The sequence below is a fragment of the Sinohyriopsis cumingii genome, chromosome 6 (genome assembly GCF_028554795.1).
Source record: "Sinohyriopsis cumingii isolate HCF-2022 chromosome 6, ASM2855479v2, whole genome shotgun sequence".
Lineage (NCBI taxonomy): Eukaryota > Metazoa > Mollusca > Bivalvia > Unionida > Unionidae > Sinohyriopsis > Sinohyriopsis cumingii.
Genome location: NC_142966.1, coordinates 83971579 through 83995742, shown reverse-complemented (window position 1 = coordinate 83995742; position 24164 = coordinate 83971579). Strand labels below are relative to the sequence as shown.

Below are 24164 nucleotides of genomic sequence, written 5' to 3'. Positions count from 1 at the left end.
TTTGGAATTTTTTAAGAGTATGTGTGTGTATGTGTTTTAAACATTTCCACAAACATACACCTTCGGACTGTTAAACCACTCATACACAAATAAGATGAAGGTTACAAGTTTATGAAACTATCTACTACCAAGATGAAACAAGCACTATCTTGTCACAGGTTTCAGGTAATCAATAATCAGTATTAAAATATGGATCCTACATTAACTGAATTTAATCATAAAGCACAAAATTAATTGTTATATGTAGTAAATCAGTAATTTCAATAGCTGTGCAAAGATTAAGTTCTGAAGAATTAAAGCTGATTTTATTCACTAATAATTAATTAGAAAATGTAGTAATCTGGCATCCTCTGTTTAACTCAAATCCCAAATCTATAGTAGTCTGATCTCAATGTCTTACTCAAATCCCAAATCTGGCCCTTTCTATCACAAACGGACCCAAATCTGGCCCTTTCTATCCTAAACTGATCCAAATCTAGCCTTTCTATGCCAAACTGATCCAAGTCTGGCCCTTTCTATCTTGAATCTGACCCTTTCTATCCCAAAGTGACCCAAATATCAGCTATTCCATCTCAAACATAATACTCTGACATACATTCCAAGACAAGAGGTCATGTACATTTGTAAATCCTAATTCTTACATCTGAAATTGATTTTATTATATGTAACTTTTTATATTTGTTTCATCAAACATTTTACTTGCTTACCAAGATATTCAATCAACAGTTCTGTAAGCTCCTGAGATTCTTGTTCTCCAAAGAATGCATTGGCACTTGTGATCTTTCCACTGTAGTTCCACAGAATTTGACATACCATACTGGCCAGCTCCCAGTCTGTCCGACCAAAGTCACGCAAAACTTCCACAAGTCTGCAAGATACACATTTGCCCCCATCACAACATTAACATCTTTTAATAATGCATCCAGAAGGGCTAAAGCAACCAGCTTTCCCAGTAATACTTGAATGGTGATAGACTTTGCAATCAAAAATAACTTTAATTAATTAAGGATTAGAAAGGTGTAGCACATGGTTGTTTTATCCAGCAATTATAATGCCAAGACATAAATATGCATATCATCATCATCATTAAAAAACCATTTATAAATGAAAAATTGCTCCATGGCAATAGTGTACTAATTTCTTTGCATGTCATGGAAAATGCCTTTTTCAGGCCAATTAAGTAAAAACATTTCAATTTTATTGAATTCAAGACAAGTGATTTCAAGGATGTTGCTGTCCAGGCAAAGTACTTAATAAAAAGGCCAGGACTTACATGCCAAGCCTATAATCAAAACAGTGCATGACCTTGGGCCAAGGGTTAAAAGGTTGAGAGAGCATGTATTAGATAAATGTGAAAATCAATAAAGATTATTTAGGTAATACAGGCAAATGAAAAAACTTTACAAAAGTTCTAAGGCAAATCTTCTGTGACCTTGACCTCAAGGAAACACAGCAAGCAAGCATACTACAGACTTAATTTTCTTAGCTTCATAACAACTTATTCAATGTACACAATAAAACCATTAAGGGGTGTAGGATACATAAGTGAATTAAAAAACTTTAACTGAAATCTTAACACTAATTTCCTAGGACTGTGACCCTGACCTCTAGGTCACAAAGAGCTTCATAATGAATAAACCCAAGCATGAAGAAAATCCATTAGTAGAGATGCTGCCAGGATTTATCTAATGGGAGGAGATCCCTCCTTGTCACCAAAAAAGGGGGAGGAGTTCAATATTTGCCTAACACATCAACAGCCATCTTTCATCCTGCTCCATTCTGTTTGAGCTCTACAGAAATCAGACTCTTTAAAAGATGTCGCCTCTAGTTTTATAAGCATGAATCTGTTGACTGCTTCTGAGCTTAATCTGTTCCTTATCTATATATGAAAATTGTTCTGTGCTGAGAAATCCATTTCATTATATTGTCTACTGAGGGATATATATTGCTAGCTTAGACAGCTTGTTCTTTATGGTTATGTAAAATTTTCAAAAGCTCAGTGGCATTGTGTTTTGGATACTTCTGCTCCAAAATAAGATTTCACTAACATAAACTCTGACAAAGCTTCACTTTTGTGAATCAGTGCTTTACTGACTATTAAGCCATAGTTTTATTCCATTCCATAATTTTGTATTGGGTCCATCAATGCCATTGTCCATTCCTTTTTTATTTTATTTAAAATTCTTATTTATTTATCTTAACTCTTTAACTATTTATAGGGCTATATAGTTTTGTAGCGCAAGATCCCACAGGTCTACAATTTTGATAAAATACCTTAAATTTGCACTCCACTTTTAAATGGCTTGGTATTCTGTCTTTTCTACATTTAATTTTGAAATACTGCTGACTAGCATGCCATCTGTTTTGTCCAGCCAGCATGCACATCAGATTCATATTCAACATCATTTTCGAACTAAAAATCACTCATAGGTAGTCCCATTATCAATTTCCAAGCTCTGGTTCTGGGGGCAATTCTCACATTATCACAGGTAAACTGATCTGAAGGTCTTAAACAAGTCAGCTATTGACTTAAAAATGGACACACATGCTTTGTCTAGAATTAATACTAAAAATACTCCTTAAAGAAGACATTCAAGCAAATTTATGCACCAAGTTAAAATTCAGGCTATAAAAAAATAAATTGGAATTAACAGGTTATGAAAAGCTTTTAAATTGAGCATGTATGAAGTATTAGCAGCATATAGTTGATAAAGAGGGACAAAAGTCAGAAGCAGTAAAGAAATTTTAAGCATTGTAATAATAGGTAAAGATAAAATGCTTGGCTTGGGGATCCATCAATATTTAAAATTCCTCTAAAATAGTAGGGCATGGTTGAATCTGAGGATTCTGACCAATGGGTTGCAATGGTCCGGGCCTTTGGTCAATGTATCAGAACTTGGACCAAAGTTACTGTGCAGAAACCATTATTTTCTTATTAGACCTATCATAAATAAGACTTCTGAGCTCTAGACACCAAATCTAAAGATTTCTTTACTGTCATAAGTGCAAGCCATCCACAAAAATGAGTCAATGAACTTATTGTTGGACAAAAGTTGTTCTGCAAATTCTATTTTTTCTTTGAGAGCAATGACCCTGACCTTTGACTCCAAAATCAACTGACCTCTTCCATTTGTTAAGTGCAAGCATTCCACAAACTTTGGCGAATGTAGTGGTCTAAAACTAAAGTTATGCAGAAAATGAAAAATTAATACGCAGGTAGCATACAGGGTTATAGCATAATATGCTCTGTCATACAGCAGATACACAAAAAATGGCAACAAAAATATGTATCATAAGACAAATGCTAGCAGCTAGGCAGACCTAAACTTAACCCAAAATCCTACAGCTGGAACTTTCCTTTAAACCAGCCCCTTGAAGCACGCTCTAAATATAAAACTTATTATTAGTCCTCAATCATAGAGGTTTTGGACATCATTTCCTGTCATTTTGTTATCTATACATATCACATCTACTAATACGGTTTAAAACCAAGACAAGACTGATAAACCTGGAAATTTAAAAGAATCCAGAAAATCCTGCTTTCTATACTTTTAGGATTCAAACAGACTTACAGGTCTGGAAATTCAGATCATACAACCCTGGTCTTATTACAACTTACAATACACAAAGTACACAAATAAATCTGAAAATATGGTATGCCGACAAAATGTAGACCATGACACTTACTTTGTAATACCACCTTCTTTCTTTAAGGTCTGTCTTTTCTCTTCATCTACCATAAAGTTGATAAGTACACCACAAGCAATGTAGACCACCTCACGGTTTCCTGAGTCTAACAGTGTAATCAGCATCACATCCACTGAAATGGAAAATAATTGGTTTACATATTTTTCAAATTTTGTCGAAACAAATGTTAGGAAGAAAAAGAAGTCAATATTGTGCAATTTTGTATTTTTTGGGTTCGGGCAGAACATGAATGCAAGCGTATTTAAATTTTTATTAATCCGTTTTATGGAGGAAAGGTGTGGATGGTGTGATCCTGCCCTTCAGTGCATGCATTTGTGCAAAAATACCCCTACACCATTCAGATGAAGACTTCAAACTTTAGGGGCTGGTACATATATGTGCACAAAGATTTCAGAATTTTCATTCATTCCAAAGTTTATGTACACTTGCTTATAAACTCAGTCCTACTGCAAAATGTACAGAGTCAGATCTGGTGTCACATAATGTACCAGCAGATCTGGTGTCACATAATGTACCAGCAGATGTAAGTCTATGCAGTTTGTGTGGAGTAATTAGTAAAACAATCAACACAGACAATAAGCTGCCAGTGCATTATGAGATGGCCTATCTGGGTTTATGTTGTTTGCAGTTTGACTCCACTTGTACATATGCAGTATGTAATTTTAAATTTGATGTTTTTGTGATTTCTGAAGTTTTGCAATGTCAATGACCTTCTCCCATACAATGTAAGCAAGAGACTTGAAACTCTGAGGTATGATTGAGGATGGTCTCTAGTTGCAAACAGTTTGGAAATTTTGCATCCACCCATTGGTAGCAGAGCCTGGAGGGATTAGGAATACTGATGTATAAATTAATTAACAGAAGGTGGGAAAAAAAAGCTGAGAAAAGTGTCAGGATAATGGTTCATGAAAACTGATTTAGGAAAATCAAGTATTATCTGTTATTTCCAGAGCAAGATTAGAAGAGCAAATATTCTGTATGTATTACCAAGTGGTACAACCAACAGATGACCAACAAACTAATGACTCTTCTTCCTCTGCAAATTAAATTTTTTCTTGTGAAAATATAATACATATTTAGCACCAATCTAATGATAAATACATAAGGTCTTCATGACCTAAAGTAAATATATAAGGCATGTTTAAAGAAATAAATTTGATACAGAACTTCAATTTTAGATACATAACAAGGAGGTGAACATTACCTTTTTTCTCAGCCAGAAAGTCTCGTACTTGTTTATGTCGTGTCAAGTTTCCAAACACTCGAGACACCTCCACCATCGCCTCCATGTTATCAGACAGTACCAAACCCATCAGAGCTGAAACAGAAAAAAAATTCAATAAAACATATCAGACCAAAGTTTTCTTTCTGCTAACTGTTAAATCCGCGTTTCTTCTTAATAACTATATTACACAAAAAACAGATCTACTTCCATAGCCTGCAAATCTATGTAACAAACGTTTGATGAGTTTACACCCAGCAGTTAAGGTAGAAACTGATTTATGGACAGACAGATGGTGGTATTACAATATAGCTTGCTAAAGTGCATGGATAATAATGGCTTTGTTCTGTGTATTTAGTTTCTACCTACAGTTTCTGTAATTATACCACTGAAATCCACCTTGGTTGTCAAGTAGACATTTTTTGTGAACAGGTACTTCAGATACTGCTTACTTACCTTTTGTAAGCAGCAGTGACCTAGTTAAAAGAATGAATTAAGATGAGCTGAAAAACCTGCAGTATGCTGACATTATTTTAGTAGCAATGACATAGTTCAAAGAATGAATTAAGATGTGTTGAACAACCTGCTGTATGTAGCAGTGACTTAGTTCAAAGAATGAATTAAGATGTGTTGAACAACCAGATGTATGCTGACATTTTGTAAGTAGCAGTGACCTAGTTCAAAGAATGAATTATGATGAGTTGAACAACCTGCAGTATGCTGACATTATTTTAGTAGCAATGACATGGTTCAAAGAATGAATTAAGATGTGTTGAACAACCAGCAGTGTGCTGACATTTTGTAAGTAACAGTGACCTAGTTCAAAGAATGAGTTAAGTTGAGTTAAATAAGTTGAGTTAAAAACCTGCAGTATGCTGACATTTTGTATGTAGCAGTAACCTACTGTATTTTCACACATATACCCAACAGAAATTCACTAATCATGTAAAACAATATTTAGTATACCCCACCAAATTATACCCCCCACAAACCCTATTATTATCTCACACGAGCCAATCATGTGCACTAACAGCCCCATCACAATGTACATGGATGTGTGCAAATGGGCTGTAACTGCTTGGATGAAGTTATGCCAGCAACCATTCACAATGGATTTCTTAAGCCTGGAATACTTCAGCAAAATGGACAACTTCAGCAGCAATGATGATAGTGACAAAGATGACAGCAATGCAGGAAACATGGAGATTAAGGAAACACATTCAACAATAACGATTAAAATGAGAGCTTAAATGGATTTCAAAGCAATTCAAGCAGTGATGATGAACTTTCGGCATAAACATTAGTTAGGTTTCTGTCAATATTTCTGTTGAAACGCTAATTGATTGGACACTAGCATTAAAGTAATGAAGAATATTAGGTATGTTTATTAATAAAATACTGCTGATAGAATTAACTTCCTGGCATCCATTTGCTCATGCTAGTCTGACTTCTGATATCATAATCAAACATTAAAAATCATTTATTACAAAATTATTAAAAATTATATCCGTATAAATTCAAAAATAATCTGATGACTACTGGCACTGTGAAAAACTGAGATTCCCTAGATGAGTGGGGAGGGGCTGATGACCACTGGTTGTGTGAAAAAGAACTGATATAACCACCTACTGATGAGATTCCCACATAGGGGGGTATGGTTATATAATATCCTTTATAACCTTGCTGGATATAGGCATGAAAATACAGTTATTCAAGGAATTAAATGAGTTTTAAAAAAACATGCAGTATGCTGACATTTTTTAAAGTAGAAGTGACCTATTTTTAGAAAGACAATGAAAGATGTCTCGGTCATTTTTGAAGTTGAAACTTGATTTTGCATTTTTTTTTTATTTTTAAATAATTTTAGCATCTATGTTTAAAATAATTCAACTCAATAGGTAACTACGTAGAAAGTGCTGTGTCCGTGTTTCACATGTGAAAACATGTCCTAGAAATTTCCAACACCAGTAAATACACAGGTATAAAAGGTTAATGCGAAACATAGCCTGCTTACATGCCAATGTCCTTGCCCCCAACCCTATTACTGACAGACTAATCCCTACGATTCTGTGTGTCAGAAAGAAAATCTTCAAATACAATACATTGTTATTAAATTCAAGCTTAATAACAGTAATAGAAAAAAACAAACTGCCAAGGCCAAGGTTAAATAAGAGGCCCAAGTGGATCTGATACCATTCATCTGGCTTGTGTAACCTAACAGTGGACCTGATACCATTCATCTGGCTTGTGTAACCTAACAGATGACCATTTTACTAAGTAGTTTTATTCTAATTGTAAGAATAAAATCTATACAAACTATCTCAAAATTTTTATATAATATTGATTTGATGCATACAAGGTCAACCAAAGACTACATACTGTTACAATTTTAATTTTAAGACCCTGACAACACATTTCATCCATCGAGCTCTCTTTCAAGGTTGTAATTTCAGGCCAATGTCAAAGTCCAAAGAGAACTGACAACTGGTCTAAATAGTTCAACCTGCACAAGCTTGATACCCTTCCAGCCATTTCCATGCACACCTCCATGCTGCCATGATCTTGGGCAAGGTTGGGTGGATTATCAATATCTATATTATAAATAATGTCTTCTGAAGTTTATTTTTTTTTAAAGTCATAAAAATTTAAAGCTCATTTTTCCATGACATACATAATATAGCATACACTATAATTTTACTGACAGTGTCAAAATGAACAAAGCATTTGATATGGGCCAATCTGTGTACGAATGCAAGTGTCGGATGATACTAATTGGGTCATACTAATATTATTGGGCAAGTATCCAGGCCAGTGTCGAGGCATGGATGCAGAACATGATGTTGGTCAGACATAGCAGGAGATAAAAAAGATCACACAGAAATTTATAAACATTTTGAGTCAGGACAATTTTTGGTCATCAGTCAGAGGATGAGAAACAAACTGTTACTTAAGTCAGGCCTTAATGTGCAAATATGAACTTGCTTTGTTACTGGGGCTACCACCAGAAACAGATGCAAAGACATGGATGAAAAGTCAAAATGGTTCTTATTTTTAAATTAAATGTACTTACTCTTAATTACATTGATGTGTTTGTTGACCACATCACTTGTCTTAAAGTTGTAATTATTCTTAATTACTTTGATTTGTTTGTTGACCACAGCACCTGTCTTACAGTTGTACTTACTCTTAATTACACTGATTTGTTTGTTGACCACAGCACTTGTCTTACAGTTGTAGTATGACAGGTTGTTTATGGTTGCTACTGTATTCAGGACCAACTCTTCACTTGTTGCCACATCTTTACAATCTGCAAAAATAATTTTTAAAATGGGATACAAATATTGTTTTATGGAAGTTTATTATAAACATTTTTTTTATGAAAGTGCACATTTAGGGTTGAAAATATAGCCCTGAACAGATTTACCCTCATGAATTATTTTCTGTGACAACTTGTCTTAAAATTTTACTCCGGGAACAGATTCACTGTGAATGTATTTATTTTAATGGGCATTAATTTCTATAATTTTATTCAAAATAATAAAAATAAAATGTTGTTTTTGTACTCTCTTTTCTGGATTGTCAATGGTGTTATTTTTCCACAGAAGGATACATGTTCACTAAATATTCAAATTTGTGGTTGCAATGCACCATGAAGTTTACACCAATTAAGTACCCTATGAAATCCACACAAATTGGTACCTTGTGAAAAATAGTGAATTGACAGTAATTGTCTAATCACAGACTATTTTTACATTTTACAAATACTTGTATACTGATATTTTACCTCTGAAAATCTTTGATCATAAATATTCATAATTGTTATAATAAATTTTGAGCTTTGAACAAAATCTACTGCATTGCATGGATACATAATTAGGTTTCAAATTTTTATAAATAAACAGTTCCAATGGTAGCAAGAGGCAATTAAACTTCTCAGCACATATTTTTAAACATCACTTTCTTATAATGGCAATGATAACCTTGCACTCCAAAACTGACACTTTTTCAAAATATGCATAAACAAGAACAAGACCTGTTGAAGGATGACATAGCTCAAGTGCCTAAAGAATAACAGTTTGGCTCAAAATGTTAAAGTAATGATGTCAACATCATTACTGCTATCATCATGGTTACTGGATAAGCTTTTCCATTATTTATAATACCAAATTCAGCTACATTAAGCAAGAGTTTCTAAGAGTGAATTGTCTTGCCTGTAAAATCATGTCACAATTCACCCCAACTGAATGTGACTTGCTAAATCTTTATCAAATTATATGTAATATGACAATTGTGGAATGGGTCAGATTGACATGGACATTATATGCCCCCTCCATAATTATGCTGAAAGCAACAAAATATAACCTCTAATTTATCTTTCTAATTGTTGACGTTGCCTGCACCAGAAAAGTGATACAGAAAGTCCATCAAATTCTCTATAACAGATATTCATAATGTGTGCTCTGCTGTGTAACGAAGTCCTATCATATCCTACACAGCCTTGACAAAAATAACAAATTATGAAAAATATAGAAAGTGGTGGGCCAATGTACTTTCATTTTGAATATATAAGATGTGGAAACGCATTAAAATTTATTTTTTAACTGCAGCAGAAGTTTAAAATTGCAACTGTTTAAAACATTTTGCCACAAATATGTAATTCCACATGCTCCGAAGGTGAACATGTACATCACTGATGTTCCAGACATGGGCATTATTCCATAGTGAAGAGCTATATACTGATGTTCCAGATATGGGTATTATTCCAAACACTGTGAAGAGCTATATACTGATGTTCCTGACATGGGCATTATTCCATAGTGAAGAGCTATATACTGATGTTCCAGACATGGGCATTATTCCATAGTGAAGAGCTATATACTGATGTTCCAGACATGGGCATTATTCCATAGTGAAGAGCTATATACTGATGTTCCAGACATGGGCATTATTCCATAGTGAAGAGCTACATACTGATGTTCCAGACATGGGTATTATTCCAAACATTGTGAAGAGCTAAATACTTACTTAATATTCCAAGCAATAACTCTAGGCACTGTTCATTTGATGCCACTTGTGGGCCCACATCTTCGTTGATAGATATATTTGCAACCACTCTGACAATCTTGACCAACACATCTTCAGTTTTAGTGAGGCTTTTAGAGTCCTCCCCACCATCTTCTTTTTTGCTACCTTTATTTTTAGGATTATCACTTTTGTCTTTAGAATGCTTGGCTTTTTTGACGTTTGTGGACTGGGACTAAACATAAAATAAAAAAAAGAATTATGTTAGAAGCAGCTTGCTTTGGTTAATGGTTAATGGTTAATACAATGTTCTTTCTTCACACAGATCATCTTAATTTCTTACAAACAAATTAAATGTAAATAAACTAGAAATGTGTTAATGGAACAAAAATGCCCCTAAATGAAAGGCAGATCAAAATATGGACAAACAAGGTTAACAGTTTATACCCCTCTCACATTTATGGAGTGGCATAAAAAGATTAACGTTAAAATCTATTTATTCTGTTTCATTTGCTAGACATAGTGAAAAGTTTTGTGTAATTAATCAAAATCTTTTACAACAGTTAACTGACGGAATTTTTTGTTTTGTAAATGTACTTCGCGTCCTATATAATGAAATATGATGCCAAACAATTGGCATCATGAAACAACATTCATTTTTAACTCCGAATAAAAATGTGGATACATGCTTTATTAAAAACTTGTCATTTTTGGATCAGAATCTTGACCATAAAAATACTTTCAAGGATTGTCACCAAATAAATGGAGCCACAGCAAATCCCCATCTTTGATTATTTTTGAAATTATGATGGTCTTGATAGTAAGATGATCTTGAAATTAAAACAGTTTTTTTACAGCTGAAAATGTCTTAATTCTTCAGTTAAAAATGAAACCAATAAAATGCAAAATAAAAGTTTACAGTGAAATGGGGAAGGGAGCCAACTCAAAATTTCTTTTGCCAAAAGATACTCGAAAGTACCACCCTTGAAATTAATTCTGGAATTTTATCAAACAAGAAAATATGACACAGTTTGTTCTTGAGAGTTAAGGATACTTCTTCCAAAATCACCCTCTTTCAGTGCCCCTTTAGACCTTGACTTAAGAAGGACTGTAACCCCAACTCCTTTTCTGTCATTCATCCATAAATGCTTTTACAAAGTTTGGTACAAAAAATATTCAAAAATGTCACTGCAATGGCAATTTTTGTACTCTGGACTTTTGACTCATCCAAAAAAAAAACCAGGAGAGGCCCAAAAATTATATCCCTATTGCAGATGGTCACCACATATGCTACCTATGTAAGATGTTTGGTGAACTTCCATTAAGCAATCATATGTAGTTACAGACTTACAGATGGATGGACAAGTGGAGGATACCAAAATATCTCTTTTATAAGTGAAGTAATAAGAAACTTCAACATTCAAGTGAAGCATTATTCAAATTTATCTTAGATCTTGGTAAGTTTCCATGTATATCAAGGTGTATGAACTTGCAGCAGAATTGTTCACACAAAAGTGGTAATAAAAAAACAACTGCCAAGAGTAATATGGAAAGTCTGCAAAGTTTTTGTTTAAGTTGTGCAGTATTTCATATGATGCATTCTTTGCATCAAGTTACATCACTCTGCATAAATGTGTATAAGAAATTGAACTAAAGGCAAAAATTAATGTAGACCACTGGAACAAAAAATATAGGTCACAGTGAGTTTGCTTTGATTAAATAGTATTTCACATGAAGCATCTATATACCAAGTGATATGACTTTGCAGGATACAGTGTCAGAGAAACTGAATTATATCACAAAGGTTCATTTAAGTCAGTGGACTTTGAAATATAGGCTAAAGTGACATAGTTTTGACTTGGGCATAGTACTTTCCATGAAGCAGCTATGTATCATGTTGAATGAACTGCAGGCAACAGTGTCCGAGAAATGAAGCTTAAAGGAAAAGCTAATGTGGGCCAATGCGGTGATAAGTATATGAGTATATGTCATGCTGATATAATTTTGACTAATAGGTGCACGATTGTCAGTTACCGAACTCTGCAAGCAATAGCATGAGAAATGAATCTAAAAACAAGCCTAACAATGAGAAACTCGGCTTAACACAAAAGCGCAAGTAACAAAACGGTGGAAATATAGGTCAGTGACCAAGTTTTTACAGACAGTCATAGTATTTCTCATGAAGCAAATATTTTAGTTAATTATGTTTCTCTGAGAATAATTACCTGATCACATTAACATTAGGAAGAGGCTCTGATACCTCTTGAATTCAACAATCATGCCCAACAAAAATGCTGTGCCAGACTGAAGGGCCAAGGTAGGATGCAAAATTCTGGGCAGATATATTGCTTCATAAGACTGGATGGTCAACAGATTTTACACACTATTGCTTGCAACATGTAGTATATACCTTTTGTCTCAATATTATACCAATCTGGCTGATGGATGGTCAATAATTCACAAGATTAACTGTGAGAGATAAGAGATATGATGAATACTGTATCAAGCAAAAGCTAATAATTTGTATAACTGTAGCCACCTATCAATGGTAAGGGGAGGTAAGGAGGAGGTTTGGAAGAGTTTCTTCCCTTAATCTATATGGAACATAGGAATGCTACATTTGAGTGGTAGCAGAATTTCTTTCTAACATTAATATAACTGGAGAGTGTACTCAGAGGAGAAACATTTATAGACAAATCGAGTGACTCTACAAGCAACAGTGTCCAAGATATGGATGGCTGTGTGGATGAACACAATCCATAAACAGGAATTGTTTTGCAATCTGGCCAAAAATGCTTTTAAGTTGTACATTTGACCAAGGTTTTGGGATGCTTCTTTATAACCTGTTAATTATTCTTACATTTACACTCCTTCAAGTCAGGTTTTTTACAACTCACACCTATAGAGCTGAAACATACTTAAAAGTACACAACTATGAACATTCACCTAAGGTGACTGAATGTTGACTTGAAGATAATACAAAACTGAGGAATAGATTAAACAGGAATTTAGGACTTAAATGGCCATTCCTCCACCAAAAAATGGGAGAAATTATGGAAAACAATGAGATACATGCTCACTGAAAAGACACCTTCATATACTGAAGAAAAGCATACATAATGATGGTAAAAGGTGTGTGTGTATGTGTGATTTGGATTTTTAACGTAGCTTTAAAAAAATTTCAGTCATATTGCTAAGATGTCTGCAATATGGCAGTTTATAGTGATGCCTAGCACTGGGGCATCATGTCGCAGACATGTAACATGATGTCGCACCCAGTCACATTATCCTGACATCAGGCTGACCAGTCCTAACACTAACCTCTTAATGCTGAGTGCCAAGCAAGGCAGCTGTTAGTACCATTTTTGTAAAGTCTTTGGTATGACTTAGCCGGAGATCGATCCAACGACCTCCAGCATCTGAGGCGGATGCTCTAACCACTAGGCCACCAGAGTGGTCGATGGTAAAAGGTTGCCAAGCTATTCCATTTACAAAAGATCACACCTAATAGGCACATACATTCTGAACATTATCTCTCAGTAATGTTTTCTCAGATTAAGCACATCCAAATCCCTTTCTGTAAGAGATAAATATCCCTACCTCTCTTTCTGAGAGAGATAAATATACCCATCTCTCTGCAACTTTGATATAATTGTAGTAATACTTCCTAAACTGAACAGTATGGGAGATGAACATCCAGCAATTGATGTAGTGATATCTCCTAAACTGAGCAGTATGGGAAATGAAGATCCAGCTATTGATGTAGTAATACTTCCTAAACTGAGCAGTGTGGGAGATAAACATCCAGCTATTGATGTAGTAATACTTCCTAAACTGAGCCATGTGGGAGATGAACATACAGCTATAGATGTAGCGATACCTCCTAAACTGAGCAGTATGGGAGATGAACATCCAGCTATCAATGTAGCGATATCTCCTAAACTCAGCAGTATGGGAGATGAACATCCAGCTATTGATGTAGCGATATCTCCTAAACTGAGCAGTATGGGAGATGAACATCCAGCTTTAATGTAGGAATACTTCCTAAACTGAGCAGTGTGGGAGATTAACATCCAGTTATTGATGTAGTACTACTTCTTAAACTGAGCAGTGTGGGAGATGAACATCCCGCTGTTGATGTAGTAATACTTCCTAAACTGAGCAGTATGGGAGATGAACATACAGCTATAGATGTAGCGATACCTCCTAAACTCAGCAGTATGGGAGATGAACATCCAGCTATTGATGTAGTAATACTTCCTAAACTGAGCAGTGTGGGAGATGAACATCCAGCTATTGATGTAGTAATACTTCCTAACCTGAGCAGTGTGGGAGATGAACATCCAGTTATTGATGTAGTAATACTTCCTAACCTGAGCAGTGTGGAAGATGAACATCCAGCTATTGATGTAGTAATACTTCCTAAACTGAGCAGTGTGGGAGATGAACATCCAGCTATTGATTATTGATGCAAAGAATATTATGGATCATGAAAGCAGAGTATTAAAACTAAAAATGTGTCCATCTACTATGGATGTCCCCACCAGTATGATGCAATTAAAAGACAAGATTTTATGTTCAAGAAGGGACATAACTGTGTTCCATATTTTCACAAGAAGGTGAAAACGAAACTTGACAAAAGTTTTCTAAATGTAAAGTTTCATACTGAAATTGTTTTCAATCCTTCAGCCTTTCAGATATGACCAGAAATAAACTTTGTGAAGAAAATGGCATGCCAGATACTACATGACCATTCCATAAATATGGTCGGCACATACTAATTTTTTATGACATTTCAGCCCACAATGAAAAACATGCTCTACTGATTTTGACTGCCGTTTCTACAAAACAAACTGTAAGAAATAATTGGACTATGCTAGCCTTTGATTACTATTTATGCTGCTATGAGTGATGACACATTGTCTCTGCAGTTTAATGATGATGTCATGTTATTAAAATCACTGACCTTAATTTACAATGTCTAATATTTAAATCTCCCATCTTTTTATAACATGTAAAGGAAAAGGCTGCAAATGGTCTCTCTCTCTTTGAACTTTGGTGAGTTACTTACAGGTATGTGCTCTCTCTCTCTTTGAACTTTGGTGGAGTTACTTACATGTATGTGCTCTCACTCTCTGTCCAAACTCTGGTGGACTTACTTACATGTATGTGCTCTCACTCTCTGTCTAAACTTTGGTAGAGTTACATGTATGTGCTCTCACTCTCTGTCCAAACTACAGTGGAGTTACTTACATGAATGTGCTCTCATTCTCTGTCCAAACTTTGGTGGACTTACTTACAGGTATGTGCTCTCACTCCCTGTCCAAACTTTGGTGGAGTTACTTACAGGTATGTGCTCTCACTCTCTGTCCAAACTTTGGTGGAGTTACTTACAGGTATGTGCTCTCACTCTGTCCAAACTTTGGTGCAGCTGCTTATTGGTCAGTGTCTTTGCCCAAGAAACAAGCTTAGGGAATATATTCCACTTGATTGAAAAACATCCAATCAATCTGCATCAAACAACTAACTACTCGGAAGATAAAAAAAGAATAATTGTACTTTACCTTGATATCTAACTCTAAATAAGTCCTTAACACTTGATTGCATATTACCTTGATATCTAACTCTAAATAAGTCTTTAATACTGAGATTATGATATCCATGGAATTAGATTCCTGGAACAGACGTATCCTGGCATCATCATTCTTGGCTGTCATGTTTCCAAGAATAAAACACACCCTCACAACAATATCCTGCAATAAAAAAAAACAAATTCATTACTCCAATTTTAGCTTGCTTGATCAATTCAATGTTTCTAAAACAACTTTACAGCAATATTTTGAAAAATACTGTCTAGATAATTAATATTTTAAGGTTTCTAAATCAGCATTTTTTAAATATTGGATACTCATAAATTTAATGTATATAAGACAAGAATGCTATTTTCAACTATGTACATGATACTCTTAATGTAACTATGCCTTATATATGACAGATTATTTAATAACAATAATTGGTGATCTGTAGTAATACAATACTGCCTTATATATGACCGATTATTTAATAACAATAATTGGTGATCTGTAGTAATGCAATACTGCATTATATATGACCGATTATTTAATAACAATAATTGGTGACATGTAGTAATGCAATACTGCCTTATATATGACAGATTATTTAATAACAATAATTGGTGATCTGTAGTAATGCAATACTGCCTTATATATGACCGATTATTTAATAACAATAATTGGTGACATGTAGTAATGCAATACTGCCTTATATATGACTGAGTATTTAATAACAATAATTGGTGATCTGTAGTAATGCAATACTGCCTTATATATGACTGATTATTTAATAACAATAATTGGTAACATGTAGTAATGCAATACTGCCTTATATATGACTGAGTATTTAATAACAATAATTGGTGATCTGTAGTAATGCAATACTGCCTTATATATTACTGATTATTTAATAACAATAATTGGTGACATGTAGTAATGCAATACTGCATTATATATGACTGATTATTTAATAACAATAATTGGTGACATGTTTTAATGTAATACTGCCTTATATATGACTGATTATTTAATAACAATAATTGGTGACATGTAGTAATGCAATACTGCCTTATATATGACAGATTATTTAATAACAATAATTGGTGATGTGTATTAATGCAATACTGCCTTATATATGACTGATTATTTAATAACAATAATTGGTGACATGTAGTAATGCAATACTGCCTTATATATGACTGAGTATTTAATAACAATAATTGGTGACATGTAGTAATGCAATACTGCCTTATATATGACTGATTATTTAATAACAATAATTGGTGATGTGTATTAATGCAATACTGCCTTATATATGACTGATTATTTAATAACAATAATTGGTGACATGTAGTAATGCAATACTGCCTTATATATGACTGATTATTTAATAACAATAATTGGTGACATGTAGTAATGCAATACTGCCTTATATATGACTGAGTATTTAATAACAATAATTGGTGACATGTAGTAATGCAATACTGCCTTATATATGACTGATTATTTAATAACAATAATTGGTAACATGTAGTAATGCAATACTGCCTTATATATGACTGAGTATTTAATAACAATAATTGGTGATCTGTAGTAATGCAATACTGCCTTATATATGACTGATTATTTAATAACAATAACTGGTGACATGTAGTAATGCAATACTGCATTATATATGACTGATTATTTAATAACAATAATTGGTGACATGTTTTAATGTAATACTGCCTTATATATGACTGATTATTTAATAACAATAATTGGTGACATGTAGTAATGCAATACTGCCTTATATATGACTGCTTATTTAATAACAATAATTGGTGATCTGTAGTAATGCAATACTGCCTTATATATGACTGATTATTTAATAACAATAATTGGTGACATGTAGTAATGCAATACTGCCTTATATATGACTGAGTATTTAATAACAATAATTGGTGATCTGTAGTAATGCAATACTGCATTATATATGACTGATTATTTAATAACAATAATTGGTAACATGTAGTAATGCAATACTGCCTTATATATGACTGAGTATTTAATAACAATAATTGGTGATCTGTAGTAATGCAATACTGCCTTATATATGACTGATTATTTAATAACAATAATTGGTGACATGTAGTAATGCAATACTGCATTATATATGACTGATTATTTAATAACAATAATTGGTGACATGTTTTAATGTAATACTGCCTTATATATGACTGATTATTTAATAACAATAATTGGTGACATGTAGTAATGCAATACTGCCTTATATATGACTGCTTATTTAATAACAATAATTGGTGATCTGTAGTAATGCAATACTGCCTTATTTGTGACTGAATATTTAATAAAAATAATTCATCATCTACAGTAATATCTGAACTTGTTATAATAAAAAAATGTTTGACAGCTGAGAGAAAATATAGAATAATGACCTTCACACTGCAACAATGATAACATTCTGAGAGATATTGTCTTGTGCATGAAAGCAAAGCCTAAGAGAGAACTAAGGAATTGTGTCCATTTAATTTTGCACATTTATCGTGTTTTTAAGGCCAATATATCCAAATCATACTTTTTTATTGCTTTTTCACAACATATCATGACAGCATAAATGAAAGGATGTAATCTCATGCCAAACCATAATGACAAAAGTCATCCAAATGCATTTTAAAATCCTTTTAATAAAGTACTCTTTGATTTATGTTCAATAAAATAAATTTTTGTCATCATGTGGTAAATGGAATCTTTAACTTGTGTTCATTCCAAATAAATGTACAAAAATCATAACATAATCAAAATCTGCTTGTCAAAACAATGAAATTATTGATTCTATTTCATAAATTTCATTTTAAATCACTACTCATGTAAGATCCTCCATTGGTTTACCTGGAGTGATTCCAAATCAGCCAATGTAGAGACTAATAGAGTCTTTCATGTGCTATCAGTATAGTGTTGGAAAATTGTACCCATGGTCAAAATTTTGTGTCTGAGACTCAGACAATTTTGATCCAGTGATGGAATTGTCCTATCCTACACTGAAGCATAATGAAGTATTCTTTTTCTCACATTTCTGAATGAAAAATGAGGGTTGAAGTAAAAATGGCATATTGTGAATAGTGATGCAACCTTACAGCAACACAGCAATTGAAAATTTCCTTGCTTTAAGATAGAGCATAAATAGTTAGATTTACACAGAAAAATTTAGTGTAAACCTTAAATGACAATTGAAAAAATTTAGCTTGCAAAGTTGTAGATGATATTATTACAGTAATGTCAATACATAGTTTATGAATTATGAACTGCAGATAGCCTGCACAATGCAAAATGATACACATGTAAGCATGTCAAAAAATAATCTAAACTCTTATCCATATGATTGAGTCAGATATATATTAATTCCAAATGAAGGGTATATTAATTCCAAATGAAGGGTATATTGATTCCAAATGAAGGGTATTCCAAACGAAGGGTATATTAATTTCCAAATGAAGGTTATATTAATTCCAAACGAAGGGTATATTGATTACAAATGAAGGGTATATTAATTCCAAATGAAGGGTATATTGATTCCAAATGAAGAGCATATTAATTCCAAATGAAGGGTATATTGATTCCAAATGAAGGGTATATTAATTCCAAATGAAGGGTATATTGATTCCAAATGAAGGGTATATTAATTCCAAATGAAGGGTATATTGATTCCAAATGAAGGGTATATTGATTCCAAATGAAGGTCATATTAATTCCAAACGAAGGGTATATTGATTCCAAATGAAGGGCATATTAATTCCAAATGAAGGGTATTATTAATTCCAAATGAAGGGTATATTGATTCCAAATGAAGGGTATATTAATTCCAAATGAAGGGTATATTAATTCTAAATGAAGGGTATATTAATTCCAAACAAAGTCTACAGTTCCAAGAGTAAAATGTCAACACTGCAGGCTATATTAATTCCAAATGAAGGGTATATTAATTCCAAATGAAGTCTACAGTACCAAGATTAAAATGCCAACAGTGCAGGCTACATTAATTCCAAACAAAGTCTACAGTTCCAAGAGCAAACTTAGACAATGATATTGGGTAAAAAGAGATTTCCATTGTATGCTGTGTTTCTGACCATCTGTTGATGTCTAAATTTACAATTATGATACCACAGACTACCTGCTGCATTGGGACTGCATGCGTTATTGACAATTTAAGAAGCTATCTGTTGGATATAATTATCAGCATCTATGAACTGATCTCATAGGTAAAAATCATATGTACCATTACTGCTAGCATGTTACAGATGGACAGAAATATGGAAAGATGAATAATATAACTACTAAAGGTTCTGCCATGCCAAGTTTATCTTCTGTATCTTTATTACTAACTACATGTATGAAACAAGAAGAATGCACTTACCTCCTTTTGTAAATGCTTTTTGAGCAAAAGAAGAAAACTTCGATAAGAAGTGAGATTATTTCCTAATGAAATACAGCAATCTGTGTGTAAAGTGACTTTGCTGTTGGAAAAGAAAAATAATATACAAAGTTAGGAAAATTTCTTACATTTAGCAACAAACACATACAGGTAATAATATATAGAAATTAATCTTTCCTCTTAAAAACCTTTTTGAATACTTCCATAAGGTTCTTTGCATCACCTAAATATGATTTATGTTTGGTAATTTCATGGAGAATTGACTCTTTTTTCAATACGGGAAGGTTAATGGTTACAATGCATCAAGAAACTGATTTTTGTTTTTGTTTAAGTATTGTTAGTTATAAATTTTAGAACTATGACTGATAAACAAGAAACATTCTTACTGTAAATGAATGAAATTACTAAAAAGATTAAAACTAAGCCCTGTGCTTACAAAGTTCCACATGCGGAGTATAGACTCAAATCCAGTTAGTTATTATTAATTAATTTTCATACAAAAGTGATAAAACTTTTCATTTATTCTGAATGAAGAATACTCTTATAAACTGAGTATGGTGAATTCAATTATGCTGGAGTGGGATGGGGGCTGGGAGGAAAGTGTGTATGTGTGTATACCAATTTTCGTGGATATTTAGGTTACAAAAATAGCCAATTCAAATAATCAATTAACATATTTCTGTAAGATGATTATAGCTGAGACATCAATCAATATAAAATAGGAATGTGAGAGTTACAAAATCAAAATCTGAATATAACAATAGTAATACTCAAATGTTTACCTAAACTTATATTTTTTTCCTACTGATCCAAAGTGATTTTTGGTTGAAATGTACTTTCTACAGTCTTCTATCCTGCCATGTGAAATGATGAAGTCCATCCAGAAAAGACTGCAGAGGCATACCGTGATTGGCACTGCCTTCGCTACAACATCAGAGTACCCTAATGTGCACTGCCTCCGCTAAAACATCAGAGAACAACCCTAATGTGCACTGCCTTCACTAAACCATCAGAGAAACCTAATGTGCACTGCCTTTGCTAAAATATCACAGAAACCTGATGTGCACTTAACTTTGCTAAAACATTTAAGAACCCAAATGTTCACTGCCTTTGCTAAAACATTAAAGAAACTAGATGTGCACTGCCTTTGCTAAAACATTAGAGAACCTAGATGCGCATAAACAAGGGTGATCTAAGATTCCAACATCTCAACGATCATCTTATCAGCATTCTGCTTAGCCAAAGAATTCAGCTTTGCTTGAGAGTGCATCATGAAGTAGTAATCAATTACTAAATGTATTTTCAGTCATCTTGTCTATCCATCTGCCTCTTCCCCTCTTTTGTCTGTCAATAATTGCTCTTTAAATCAAAGTTTTAAAAATACCATTTAGGGAGAGAAGGAAAATTAATTGTCTTTTTAATGTTTACTTTTAATTTTCTTATACTGATAAATCAAACAATCAATCAATCAAATTTATGTCTGTTTTTACCCAAGGAAATGAAAAGCCCTCTCTTTTGTTGTACCTGTATACACATTGTTGATTTTTCACAAATATACCAAGTGCTGTCTCATTACCATACGGCTGAAGTCTATCAAAAATTTTAAAAAATCATATCCTAAAATAATTACTGACTGTCTGGCTTCTGTTTCTACAATGGTTTATCAATCCCAGAAATATATTATTATCTTGTCATGAGACCTTTCTAAATACTATTTTCTGGAGTTAAATAAATCACTATGGCAACCAATCACAAGTCAGAACTGTATATTAGCAATGGTAGAAAAATGCAACAGTGGTGTGTGTGTGTGTGTGATTTGGATTTTTAACGTAGCTTTAACAATTTTTCAGTCATATCACTACAATGTCTGCAGTGTGACAGTTTATAGTGATGTCTAGCACTGGGGCATCATGCCGCAGACATGTAGCATGATATCCCACCCAGTCACATTATCCTGCCACCAGGCCGACCAGTCCTAACACTAACCTCTTAATGCTGAGCACCAAGCGAGGCAGCTGTTAGTACCATTTTTGTAAGACTTTGGTATGACTCGGCCGGGAATCGAACCCACGACCTCCTGCATCCTGCAACAGTGGTATTAATTCTTTCTTTTGAAGCATAAATATTATTCTTTTCATAGGAATTTGAGATTTACTGCAGAAATAAATTAATTAATTAATGTATATATTCAGGTTAACAAGCTTTGTAAACACTGGGCTTGTAATCAAACTCTAACATACAAAACATAGAAATTCTGAGCCAAAACTGCTATAGAATTAAGGCTGGAACATATAAAGTTAAATTAATGAAGCACACAGAAGACTACAAGTGTGTGCATATGGCATGACTACCCTCAGCAATAAGGTGAAATGAAAGAACCCTTAGTTCTGTATGCAAAAGCCAAGTTCTCAGCTAAACAGGTCACATAACCAAGTCAAATTGTGATGGAAAAGGTATGTTGTATGTTAAGTCTTAAAGATCATTTTATTTCAATCCATAATTTAGCATATATAAAGTTCACGATGAATTAGAAAATTATTGTCTGGATGAAACCAGAACTCAATCAAGTTTTAATGGAAAAACGGTGAAAATTGAGCTTTACTTTCTTCGATGAAGACTATTAACAAACTTGATATCTATCCAAGAAGTCTTTGAAAATTTGGAGTACAAACCATACTTGTGATATATGGTGGGGCTGGACCTACCAATATATGAGATAGAGGGGTTGGATCAATAGTTGTATGTGATGTATGGAGGGGATAGACCTACAGATGTATGTGATGTATGGAGGGGATAGACCTACAGATGTATGTGATGTATGGAGGGGATGGACCTACAAATGTATGTGATGTATGGAGGGGATAGACCTACAGATGCATGTGATGTATGGAGGGGATAGACCTACACATGTATGTGATGTATGGAGGGGATAGACCTACACATGTATGTGATGTATGGAGGGGATAGACCTACACATGTATGTGATGTATGGTGTGGACAGACCTACAGATCTATGTGATATATGGAGGGGATAGACCTACAGATGTATGTGATGTATGGAGGGGATAGACCTACAGATGTATGTGATGTATGGAGGGGATAGACCTACAGATGTATGTGATGTATGGAGGGACTGTACCTACAGATATATGTGATGTATGAAGGAATGGACCTACTGATGTGTGAAGACTGAACCTATACAAATAGACAATGGGTGGAGGGCTTGGACTTACAGATGTATGTGATGTATGGAAGGAATGGACCTACAGATGGATGGCAGGGCTGGACTTACAGATGTATGTCATGTATGGAAGGAATGGACCTAAAGATGGATGGAGGGTCTGGACTTACAGATGTATGTCATGTATGGAAGGAATGGACCTACAGATGGATGGCAGGGCTGGACTTACAGATGTATGTCATGTATGGAAGGAATGGACCTAAAGATGGATGGAGGGTCTGGACTTACAGATGTATGTGATGTTTGGAAGGAATGGACCTAAAGATGGATGGAGGGTCTGGACTTACAGATGTATGTCATGTATGGAAGGAATGGACCTACAGATGGATGGCAGGGTCTGGACTTACAGATGTATGTCATGTATGGAAGGAATGGACCTACAGATGGATGGCAGGGCTGGACTTACAGATGTATGTGATGTTTGGAAGGAATGGACCTAAAGATGGATGGAGGGTCTGGACTTACAGATGTATGTGATGTATGGAAGGAATGGACCTACAGATGGATGGCAGGGCTGGACTTACAGATGTATGTGATGTTTGGAAGGAATGGACCTACAGATGGATGGCAGGGCTGGACTTACAGATGTATGTGATGTATGGAAGGAATGGACCTACAGATGGATGGCAGGGCCAGACTTACAGATGTATGTGATGTTTGGAAGGAATGGACCTACAGATGGATGGCAGGGCTGGACTTACAGATGTATGTGATGTATGGAAGGAATGGACCTACAGATGGATGGCGGGGCTGGACTTACAGATGTATGTGATGTATGGAAGGAATGGACCTACAGATGGATGGCAGGGCTGGACTTACAGATGTATGTGATGTTTGGAAGGAATGGACCTACAGATGGATGGCAGGGCCAGACTTACAGATGTATGTGATGTATGGAAGGAATGGACCTACAGATGGATGGCAGGGCTGGACTTACAGATGTATGTGATGTTTGGAAGGAATGGA

General features: G+C 34.1%; 1 protein-coding gene across 2 annotated transcripts in view; it reads right to left on the bottom strand.

Moving 5' to 3' along the window:
- LOC149797349 (armadillo repeat-containing protein 2-like) overlaps nt 1-24164 on the bottom strand; it is a 90893-nt gene that overhangs the window by 7859 nt on the left and 58870 nt on the right. For both annotated transcript variants that reach the window (XM_089962099.1, XM_089962100.1), the window contains 7 exons: nt 19940-20039; nt 15565-15705; nt 9956-10187; nt 8115-8237; nt 4913-5026; nt 3688-3820; nt 708-868 (listed from right to left, as the gene is read on the bottom strand). In XM_089962099.1, the coding sequence (XP_089818225.1) occupies nt 708-868; nt 3688-3820; nt 4913-5026; nt 8115-8237; nt 9956-10187; nt 15565-15705; nt 19940-20039 (1004 nt within the window). The remainder of the gene's footprint in view (nt 1-707; nt 869-3687; nt 3821-4912; nt 5027-8114; nt 8238-9955; nt 10188-15564; nt 15706-19939; nt 20040-24164) is intronic.